This window comes from Brassica napus, chromosome C6 (genome assembly GCF_020379485.1).
Source record: "Brassica napus cultivar Da-Ae chromosome C6, Da-Ae, whole genome shotgun sequence".
NCBI lineage: Eukaryota > Viridiplantae > Streptophyta > Magnoliopsida > Brassicales > Brassicaceae > Brassica > Brassica napus.
Genome location: NC_063449.1, coordinates 24,540,728 through 24,552,780, shown reverse-complemented (window position 1 = coordinate 24,552,780; position 12,053 = coordinate 24,540,728). Strand labels below are relative to the sequence as shown.

General features: G+C 36.3%; 1 protein-coding gene and 1 long non-coding RNA gene across 2 annotated transcripts; one reads left to right on the top strand and one right to left on the bottom strand.

The window, feature by feature from the left end:
- The first annotated feature begins 389 nt into the window (after positions 1 to 389).
- LOC125588990 lies at positions 390 to 3,864 on the top strand. The gene is made up of 9 exons (XR_007325185.1): positions 390 to 1,579; positions 1,715 to 1,882; positions 2,004 to 2,073; positions 2,146 to 2,251; positions 2,404 to 2,475; positions 2,690 to 2,795; positions 2,872 to 3,256; positions 3,345 to 3,511; positions 3,583 to 3,864. It is a non-coding gene; the product is annotated as an uncharacterized LOC125588990 (long non-coding RNA).
- Positions 3,865 to 5,544: 1,680 nt separating this feature from the next.
- Positions 5,545 to 7,496, bottom strand: LOC106411532 (aldehyde oxidase GLOX-like). The gene has a single exon (XM_013852316.3). The coding sequence runs from the start codon at positions 7,267 to 7,269 to the stop codon at positions 5,647 to 5,649; it is 1,623 nt and encodes a 540-aa protein (XP_013707770.2). The 5' UTR covers positions 7,270 to 7,496; the 3' UTR covers positions 5,545 to 5,646.
- Positions 7,497 to 12,053: the final 4,557 nt, after the last annotated feature.

The window sequence follows — 12,053 nt, the reverse complement described above, 5'->3', positions numbered from 1 at the left end:
CCCATGTTACATAGAAACACGGACAAATCTCCAAAATAGCACATTTCTAAGTTTATATCACAAAAATAACACTCAAAAACTAAAATGACCAAAATAGCACCTTTCTAAGTTTATCCTTTGAAAATTTTAATTTTTTTATTTTTCAAAATTTGAAATCTTATCCCCAAAACCTCATTTCTCAACTCTAAACCCTAAACCCTAAACTTTAAACCCTAAACCCTAAACCATAAACCCTAAACCCTAAACCATAAACCGTAAACCCTAAACTCTAAACCCTAAACCCTAAACCCTAAACCCTAAACCCTAAACTCTAAACCCTAAATCCTAAACCCTAAATCCTAAACCCCACCCTTTAACTCTAAACCCTAAGTTTGTGATTTTTGATAAAACATTAAGTGCTATTTTTGTGACTTTTGACCTTGAGTGCTAGTTTGGGAACATAAACTTGATTTAGTGCTATTTTTGTCTTTTTCTCTAGAAACACTGAAAACAATGAAATCGACAATTCAAAGATGGGTCTGAATAAATGGGTCCCGTCCTAATTTTTGTTTTAAAAAAATTCTTATAGTATTTATTACAAACTATATGAAAATATATAAAAATAATTATCTAAATAAAATTAAAATGAAAATATAAACAAATTCTTTACTTCATTTTATCAAAAATTTATAAAAGTTCACCTCTTCAAATCAACTCATAGCGCAAAACATTATTAAAAAGCAAACATTGTTATCGTACACATTATTTCCAAATAAAAACCTAAAATACATTCAATCAGAACTTTAAAAAAAATTCCTCTCTATCTGAGATAATATACTTTGAATCGAACAGTGGAACCATTTATGCTATATTTGTTTGACCTAAACAACCTTAAAACAAAGTAATACACTGCTACCGTTAAGCACTATCAAATAGATTAAAAACACTCATTATATAATAAATATACCAACCTGGCGCGTATTGCCGGAATACCACTAGTTTATATTAAAAATTCATAAACCAACCAAACATGAAATTTTGTGGAACAATCTATTTTAAATTTGAGATATATTATATATAAAGTTAATTGTTAATCTAAATCCTAGCAAAAAAAAAAAAATTATTTTTATTTGGTTATCTATCTATAATAATAAAGTTAGGTTATGCTTTCTCTTCGGACCTCCGCATCATCAATCGTATGAGAGGCATTTTGTTACATCTGTCCTTATCTATTTTACTTTGTTTTGATGTTTAAAAGATGAATATTTTTGGTGGATATTTTTGGTGGGCTATTATTCTCTTAGGCTCAATTGTTGTTAGGTTTGGTTAATCTTCTTCACCATAACTGTCGCGTTTAAGCATTTTATGCGATTATTCCCATTCCTCACGTTCTCAAGCAATCGGACTCTTCCTCTCCCAAAAACCAACGTAAGCTCCAACTATAAATCTCCAATCTCCAAGGGATGAACAACACAATTTGAGAAGAAAAGTCTCTAATAATTACCAAAACCGAGAATGGCTAATTCCTTCATCTTTCTTGCGACAGGGACCAGTCTCCAAGGTCTCTCTCTATTCACCCTCTCGATCACTCTCAACTTTGGTAATCATCTCTTTGCTATTTTCGATTTCAAATTTTTGGGGTTTTGGTCTCTGGTTGTTTCGTGGGATAGTGTTGGACGATCAAAGGATTTATCTTTTGGTTTTAACACATTCTGATTATAATTTTTATGTGCAGGAAGATGACAGGCTTTAGAGTATGTGATCAGTGATGCTACTGAGCCAAACCTGTTTTTCTTTCGTAAGCAAAAGATATATTGTTCCGACAAGGCTAACGTATAATAATATCTTGGACAATACTATAAATCAAGCTCCACAGCTCTGCAGTGTCTTTGCAGCTCGAGTTGTATGTTTCTTTACCCTTTCTATTTATGTTCATGTGTTGCTTAGGGGAAGAGACTAAGTCAAAGTTGTCTGATTTTTGGTTGCGTCTAAAGTGTTTTTGTTTTCTTGTCTTTCTCCTTTAGGGTTTGGCTGTTTTTAATATTTTGAAGGCTTTCTCTGCTGCTGCATCGAAGTTGGAGACCATTAGGCAGGGTAAAATTTTGTTTTCTTCAATAAGTTGGTTCTGTCTCAGTTTCATGTGATGTAAATCTTTTCTGCTACTAGGAGTCAGTTACAAAGTTTGTTGCGAGCGACTAGATATGTCCATAAGACTGGACTGAGAGGGTATATGTGCTTTGTATGAACTGCTTTGTATGTCTATGTGATTAAGGTTAGTCTTTCTTCGTTTTTTTTTTTAAGAAACACAGTCTTTCTTCTTCTCTAAGAAAGCATACTAGGTTGAATTTATCAAGTACTTGTGTATCTGTTGTTCTTTGTTGTGATTAAATTCATCGATCTTATGATATGATCTATGGTTTTCAGTTAAAAACCATAACGCACCTTCTGAGACAAAGCCCCTGATAGTACACAAGCTTTCACACCACTTCTCTTTCGGTAAGTATCTCTAATAAAAAATATTCTTTTTTCATTAGATGGGTTTTGTGGGTTTGCTCTGTGACGAGGAATTGAATTTGAGGTTTTTAAAGAGGATGTCGTTGTAGAAAACAGAAAGCAACACCTTATGTAAGTGTCCATACATGTTAACCTCCATCACCTTGGGGTTATTCATATGCTATTTCTGAAGATAATTTACATTTCACTGATGCAGCCTCTTTTTTTTGTGCTGTTGATAATACTGTGAGCATGCGGTTTATGAAAACTGGGAAACACGTACGAATCGGAGTGGACTACTCAACTGCTACCTGGTTAAACACGTAAGTTTATTTCCATGGAGTAGCATGTAATGTCTGATAAAACATCAAACCAATTGTGGCTGTTACCTGAACGAAGGGAGCTAGGATATACAGCATACTTGGTTTGGTTATCCGAATATGAAGGACGGTGGGCTTCACACTTCAACCATTTCAGTTAAAACTCCAGTTTTTAAAAATTGTATTTGTTCAAACTATGCCCATGGAGAGAAGTAATCAGTTCATTGACCAATATTATATCAAAGGCCATGTCCACTTTGACTCAAGTTTGAGCAAGCTCCAAGTTATGATGGAGGTTCCAAGGGGTATCAACGTTGATAACCGCAACAATTTTTTTTTTCTGATATTGACGGTTCTTTGTTTCATCAGTGATCCAGGAAGCTACATTATTCTATGAGACCATTGTCTATACGTACATACGCATATGGTGAAGATTAAAGGGTTTAGCTTAGATTCGTGTGTCTGTAAGTCATTACTTTATTCAATGTGCAAACATAACTCAAGTGTTTGAGTCTAATTCTAATTTGGATGTTGTCTCTACTTCTCTCTCAGGTTCATTGGTTAAAGAAGCTGGTTCATTGGTTAATGAAGTTAAATGGAGTATTTTTGGTAGTAGTTTTTCTGTCTTAGACTCGGGTTTAGGCTTTGAGATCGGTGATCCTTCTCAAAGGACTCTAGTAGGAAAAGCAGTAAAACCAACTCAAAAATCAATCTCTACCGTAAGTTCAATTTCTTCTTAATTATTCAAGGACTGTTTATAACCTGAGGCTCTTTTCTCTGTGAACAAAAGTCTGGAGCTGTCAACTTGCGGAAAGTCAACAGGGTGAGAATTGGAGTGCAAGCAAGAGTGACTAAACTTCTTATGCGGTAAAGAGGATTGGCTTATTTATGAAGAAGAGTCAGGTCTTTGTGTTTAGTAAGTTGCATAGTCACATGTGGTTTGTATGAAATATCAAGCTTTGAAGGGTGATTTGCTTTTAAAATTTGGCTATTTGGTTTGGGTCTAATTTTTCATTGTAATGTGTTTCTGATCATGAACCGGTTTGAGCAAATACTATTTGTCGTCTACGTATGGTAAACATATTCTTACGGGTTCTCTCAGTTTGTAAAGAAAAAAAAGTGTGCTTCTGTGTCCATCTAACAACTCAGGATCCAAAACAACTTACATACAACTTACATCAATTGGATGTTTCAGAAACTTCTTTGTACTTTGGAAAAATTGAATAAACTTCACTAATCTCAGCATTTTTATTTTCATATAATGAAGAGACTATGTAGATTTTTGCATCGTATTAAGACACCAACTAAATTGAGAATTTTGGGAAGAACCTCACAATGATGTTAAAAAGTGTTAAAAACATATAAAATGGTCTCATTTATTTAGTTTTCTCTGCATATTTCAAAAAAAGAAGTTTTACAATAAAAAGTAAATTCTCAAAAGAGAAAGTTTAACTAATAAAAAATATCTTAAAACAATGAAAGTTCTAAATCATAAATGTAAAAAACATTAATATGAAGTAATTCCCCATATATAAAAAGGTTTCATTGGAAAATTTCTTAAGCCATATTAATAAAGATTTAGCACTACCAATAATAACATTCAGCAAGAAAACACTCTCAATAAAATATGTCAAATAAATATCATAAATGAGTTCAAAATTGTTAAAAGGTTTAAAAAACATATATAATGGTCTCATTTATTTAGTTTTCTCTGTATTTTTCAAAAAAGAGTTTTTAGAATAAAAAGTAATTTCTCTTAAAAAGAGAAAGTTTAACTAATAAAAAATATCTTAAAACAATGAAAGTTCTAACTCATAAATGTAAAAAAAACATTAATATGAAGTAATCTCTCATAAATAAAAAGGTTTCATTGGAAAGTTTCTTAAGCCATATTAATAAAGATTTAGCACTATCAATAATAGCATTCAGTAAGAAAACACTCTCAGTAAAATATGTCAAATAAATATCATAATTTTTGTACTGCTGAGTTGAATTTGAAAACAATTTGTAGAAAGTAAGTAATATTCATCATTTTGTACATTATATTATAAATGTAAATTATTATTAATTAAAACATCCACATGCCTTTTGTTATGCAAGGATTTATCGCACCTAATCGTGTACGTCATTATGAAGTTTTTCTCAAGCAGCTTCACCAACTTCTTTGCGAAGAAGAACGTAGATCACCTACCACAAATACACGAGTTGCTTTGCTCACATCTTTATTCTTTATTTCGAAAAGGAAAAGAATATCTGGATAAGTTATCAATTTAGATCCGAGCAATGATGGACCATGATTAAAAATTCACTTAGCGGATTCAAATTAGAGTCGGAGACAAAGTATTTAACGAATACATCCATAATGAAACCCCTAATTTGGTGTTTTAAGAGGATGATCACAAACAAACACATGCATTTACGTGCTTTATTTTGGAACATCAACTTTATTTTTTGTTTTAATTTAAATTATATTTACTTTGGTGCAACTATCAGCTATTTATTTGGTTGTTATTTCATTAATCTATAAAACTCACTTATGCTATTTTTCTTTGACCTAACCAACTACAAAACAAAGTAATACACTGATATCACCAACCATTATCAAATGGATCAAATGGATCAAAAAATCAATTATCAACTCATCAGAAAACAAATACAAACCCGACACGTACCACTGGTTAATTTATAAAACCAAAACATCTAAATGACCGGACCAAATAAAACATTGTATGGTTAGAATTGGCCAAGTAAGGGTTTCCATTAAAAATATTCATATTAAGCCATGTGTTTTTTTTTTATTAACATATTTAACAATTATTCATGATTAAAAATCGAAATATTTCCTCGTTTTTAATCAAATAACTATACGTATCCACCGAGCGACGCTAGGAACGCCTTGGTTAACGGCGAAGGCCATGTAATAACCTGGGGGAGAGACGGCGCCGTTAAGTGGAGCCGTGCACTGAATCCTATAACGTCCTTCTCCGTCAGGTATTGATGGCCCAACGGTCAACTTCACGAGCCGTTGACCCTGAGAAAACGAGTGAGTCGCAAAAGGCGCGCTTCCCCAATTGATCTGAATCGTCTCCACAACCGGCAACGGCACCGTCACGAACACATCGAAGACCTCGCCGTATCTTACGATCTGCGGAATTTCTCGGAGCTCGGGTCGGAGATTGGCTCGATCCTGTGAAAGATACTCCGGAGAAAACGCTTCGATACGTAACTCGGTGGGAAACTCGGCGTTGAATTTGTAGAAGTAGTGAGGGTTACTTCCGGCGAGGAGGATTCGACCGTCCGGTAACAGATTCGCCGTCGAATGGTACATTCTCGGTACGGTTCCTGGATTCAGTGTCATGAATCGCAATCCAATTGGTTGATCGGGTCGGTATAGAAGCGGGTAAAGACACGGATCCGATCCCATTTCGAATCCTTGGGTTCCGGCTTGAGCTCCGTTTATGATCAGAATCTCTCCCGTCGGTAGATTCACCATATCTCCCATGATCCTCCCGAACGGCATCTCCTCTGTCACCCAAGCCGGATCCGGCGCGGTAGCGACGATTCGACCGCAGGTTCCGTGCGCCGGTGCGTCAACGGCACGCGCTGTGAAAGCGCCGGATTGAGCTCCGCCGCATATTAGGATCTCCGCCGTGGCGAAATCTCCTTGGATTGCTAGCATCGCCGATGATCCACCCGACGGATAATTCCTCGGACCGCCGATTAGAGGCGGATACTCTTTGACGACGGCGTTTGTACGGTGATCGTATTTGACGGCGCGGCTGTTGGCGAAGATGAAGAGGTTTCCGCCGTCGTCGGGGAGGAGATGAACGTAAGGGTAGAGATTATCCATCTGTTTATCCTCCACGTCAGCAAGAAACTGAAACGGAACGGCGCCGTTCTCGCGAGGAGGGTAATACTCAACCGTATTGGTTCCTCTCCCACCGACGATGATAACCGAACCATCCGGTAATATCTGGTTACTAGCGTACCAGCGTCCGGTTATTAACTCGGTGTCTTGGAGCTCCACCCAATCGCAGGTCTCGTTTGGGTCACACGGTTCGAATTTCCTGATCTTTTTAAACCCGTCTCTATCCCCACCCGTTTGAAGCAAAGAACCGTCGGATAAAAACTGACCCGAAGAGCACCACGTGTCGGTTTGGATCATCAGTGGTCGGATCTGGTTTGTACCAAGGTCAAATAGAACCGAATGAGCATAGCAATCACGTTTCAGAACGGCGTCGTTTGGATCTTTCCGGCACCGGTGCTTGCCAAGAGCTTTTCTCGACGGTCCGATATTCGTCCGATCGAGTAGAACCACTGTGTTGAACCGGGTCACTGCCGTGTGCATAGAGGCTATACCGGCGTCTTGTACGATGAGCTCCCACGTGCCTGGTAAATCAGCACGTGTGATGGAGAAGAGAAGAAGTATAACTATAACTACGATCCCTGGAGCGTTATAACGAACCAGTTCTGCCATTTTTGTCGGTTAAGCTTGGATGCTTTTCGCTTCACTGACATGTTTTAAAGAAGATTAAGTGGGGAAAAAGGTGTACACTGTGAATTGATCGCAGCCGTTGATATTGAATGAGATGATTTTTTTTATTCGACGATCAGATAACTAGAGACTGTGTGAGGGTCCCATGAACACATTCGAAGTAGCTAAAGATAATATTATATTATTATTTATTACTAAGCTAAAGAAAAAAGAATCTTGTATTTTTCCCTAAAGTTTATATCGTTAAAATTCGTGTTACGTTCAGAATACAATTGATTTTCAAAAGTCAAGTTTATATAGCGATTAATCAGCATAAACTGACAACCGAAAGTCTGAAACAACATTTCAAATGGATCAAACGAGCTAAGAAGAATCAATCGTTTTTGTCAAAAAAAAAAAAAAAAAAAAGAAGAATCAATCGATTTCGTTTTGTAATTAGTAAACGTATTTGTCAAGTGATTAGCTAGCAAGTTTCTCCTTTTTACTGCTCAAAAGGCATAATCATGAGAAAGAAAAAAACAATCGACCAAAGATTCTATTGAATACTTTTATGGTTTATAAAATAATTTACACTTTTCGTAGATAGATTAATTTATATTTTTATATAGTTTCTATCTCTTTCCTTTACAAGCCAATATCAATTCACAGCCGTTTCATAAAATGATTAGTCCTATTGGTTAACGTGTTCTTTTTCTTATCTTTTCCCCATGCTTCTCATTTTTCTAATGATCATATCTTTCGTCATCTTGATGGTTCTTGGACATGGACAACAAAAATAAATGATAGTTCTTCTACATGATTAGTTGATAAACTGATCAATTAATTCGTTAATTTAGATTAATTGATAAGCTTTTGTGTTGTGCTGTCTTGTCTGTAGATAGTGATTTCAAAAAGTGTCACCCATTTCTAAATTGCTTTCGCTCTTGCAATATTTCTTTTTTTTTTTAACACACCTAACTTTCATTCATCAACTTTCTTGAATACAAATACTAAAGGAAATTATCCATCCTCTTTGATAAATATCATAAGATACAATAACATACCAAATTAAGAAAGATAGATCTTCAAAGCAAGATGACAGCGAATTCAAGACAAAGCTTGAATGCGTCGATGGAGCATACCCGACAGAGTCGGACAGCTGAGACTTAGTCACATAATGTGACCGTTGAGGGACAACCCTCACCTACGAGACAACACATGGTAATCTCAGTTGCATCTTCTGGCCCCGTACATACCGCTACGCAAGATAACAAACCGGTGATAAAGCTGAAGTCGAAGCTCGGCAGCGAAGCCGAGAAATCATCTTCTTCCATGGGAAGAAGGTATGGTGGAAAAGTCCTCTCTTCAAAAGACGAGGAAGATTGAAATGGAAACTGTCTCGGTGAATCCACCGATAAACTCTTCTTAACAAGATAATATGCCATTATACGCAAAAGTAAGGCCTCGGTGAACCCACCGGAAATCTTTATCAAACAAGTCAATACCAAAACCACTGTTTTCAATAGAATCAGTACAGTCGGTACCATCAAAAGCAATACCGTATTTCTTGGTTTTGTGTAACTGGTTTGTGGGCTATAACAATAAGGGAGATTAGCAGTCCAGGTCCAATTAGTGATCACCCTTGCAATATTTCAAAATTCATTTTTAATCTCTTTTTCTTTCAATACGGTTTAGGTTGAGGCTATTTACCCATGATACCCAGTTATACAAGAAACTCTTGTCTTGATCCATATCAATAGGCTTGATCCGTATGATCATGTAGTTACATACAGACCACTTTAAGAAACAACCATTAATGATGATCTATTCCTGAGGCTATATAATTTTATGAATCTAAACTTTACGTCTATGATAATGAAATTGAGGTTATAAATGTCTGTGGATAAATGACACATTACATTGATATTGTTCCTGACATATATCTTTACAGTCAGTACTCAAATCTCTACGGTCTACTGTTAAATCATGCAATTCGGTTGATCTCAAAATGTTCTGGAGCAACTGTGGAAACCATATGGAGTCATGGAGACCATGTTAGCCAATGATGCATTAACCGAACACAAACATTTAAGTAGTTTTGCAATATGATGACATTTGTTGGTACAAAACCTGAACTTGGCTGTTTCCTATAAAAGGGGTTGAAATAATATAGCACATACACTCAAGAGATCTGCCTGTGTATCAAGGTAGATTTTTAGCAGGATAGTATAAGGCATTACTAGGTGGGCTTCTAGAGAAAAAAAAAAGTTGCACCTTTGCATCATACTTTTGAAGCTGCATAATCTCTGGAGCCATATACAGTGAGGAACCACAAAGTTTCTGCCAAACCCCTAGGCTGCAACGATCTGAGCTAAGAAAGTGTGATGTTAAGTACAAATTACAATCTCGAAATAAGCATAGTCCCACATTCAAAATAAACTAGATAGGTTTGCCAAAAAAAAAACTAGATAGGCCCTGTTCGTTTGTACATCTGGAAGATGCATCCAGATGGTCTATCTAGATGTCTTATCCAGATGCTCCATCTAGCTGTTGTTCATTTTTTCATTTTGTCCATATGTTCGTTTGCTTTTCATTTTTTAACTTCCATCTACATCCAGGTGGACTTGTTAATAAAATGATTAAAATATAATTTTTTTACGTTTCGGCGGAAAATAGCATTTTTACGGTTTTGGCGGAAAATATTTTTGCGGTTTTTGAGGAAAAATGTGTTTTAGGCGAAAAACTGCATTTTTGTTGTTTTGGCGGAAAAATACGTTTTTATGGGTTTGGCGAAAAAATACGTTTTGCGGTTTGGACGGGAAAAGTGTGTGTTTGCGGTTTTGGCGGGAAAAGTTTTTTTTCACGATTTTGGCGGGAAAAACATTTTCGCGATTTTGGCGGGAAAATCATTTTTGCGGTTTCGACGAAAAAATACATTTTTCCGGTTTTGGGTGGGAAAATACATTTTTCCGATTTTGGCGGGAAAATGCATTTTTCAGATTTTGACGAGAAAATGTATTTTCCAGTTTTGGCGGGAAAATGCGTTTTTCTGGTTTTGGCGGGAAAATTCTGTTTTCCGGTTTTGGCGGGAAAATTGTGTCTTCCAGTTTTGGCGGGAAAATGCGTTTTTCCGGTTTTGGCGGGAAAATTCTGTTTCCGGTCTTGGCGGAAAAATTCCGTTTTCCGGTTTTGGCGGGAAAATGCGTTTTTCTGGTTTTAGCGGGAAAATACGTTTTTCGGTTTAGGCGGGAAAATTCCGTTTTGGCGGAAAAATTGTGTTTTCCAGTTTTGGCGGGAAATGCATTTTTTCTGGTTTTGGTGGGAAAATTATGTTTTCCGGTTTTGGCAGGAAAATTGTGTGTTTCCAGTTTTGGCGAGAAAATGCATTTTTTCGGTTTTGGCCGGAAAATGCTTTTTGGAGTTTGGCGGAAAAATGCGTTTTTTTGGGTTTTGGCGCAAAAATGCGTTTTTTTTTTTTTGACGAGAAAATGCGATTTTTCGGTTTTGGCGGGAAAATGCGTTTTTCCGGTTTTGGCGGGAAAATTTTGTTTTCCGGTTTTGGCGGGAAAGTTGTGTTTTCCAATTTTGGCGGGAAAATGAGTTTTTTCCGGTTTTGGCGGGAAAATGCGTTTTTTTCAGTTTTGGCGGAAAAATTCAGTTTTCCAGTTTTGGCGGAAAAATTGTGTTTTCCAGTTTTGGCGGAAAAATTGTGTTTTCTAGTTTTGGCGGGAGATGCGTTTTTCCGGTTTTGGCGGAAAAATTCCGTTTTCCGGTTTTGGGAGGAAAATTGTGTGTTTCCGGTTTTGGCGAGAAAATGCATTTTTCTGGTTTTGGCCGGAAAATGCTTTTTGGAGTTTGGCGGAAAAATGCGTTTTTGAGTTTTGGCGGGAAAATGCGTTTTTTTTTTGTTTTGACGGGAAAATGCGATTTTTCGGTTTTGGTCGAAAAGTGTGGTTTTATTGGTTTGGCCGAAAAATGTGTTTTTATTGAAATGTTTGTTTTATGTTTTTTGGCGGAAAAACGCATCTTGCGGTTTTGGCGGGAAAGTGTGTTTTTCAGTTTTTGCGAGAAAATGCATTTTTTTGTTATAGCAGAAAAATGTATATGCAAAAAATAGAATTTAGGGTTTGAAAATAATATTTTGATTTTAAAAGGTCATTTTTGTCATTTATCATTTTGGACTGAACTAGATGCATCTGCATCCAGATGCACCATCAAGACTCACTTTCATTTGAGTGAAAATTTGAGATGAGCTTTTAAAATTTCAGCTGGGTGATCCATCTGGATGTAACATTATAATGCACAAAACGAACATCGATTTGTATCTTCACCCAGATGATCCATGTAAGTGAGCAAACGAACAGGGCCATAGTGTATATACATGAAAAGCAGAACGAGACCATATAGTACTATCTCACATAACACTCACTTATTTCTGCAAACAATGGAGCTGATCAAAATACCTTGCAAATTCAGAATCAGCTATCTTCAGAGCTGCATCATTATCATCTGTAGATAGGAGAAGATTCTCTTTCAAGAACGCAAGAACCTTAGCAATTGAGTTTCAAACTTACACAATATATATTCCTAGGGATGAGAATCAGAGACATACCTGAGGCTTTAAATTAATCTCAGTGAATGATATTATTGTCACGAAGTACATATAAACCAGCAGCTACAACATACAAAATTCATTGAAGAGTGAGAATGCACTTCTACTGTCTGAAACCAAACGGAGAATAAGGAAAAACTTATCTGCAGGTTTTACCTAACTGCTGCATGAAATG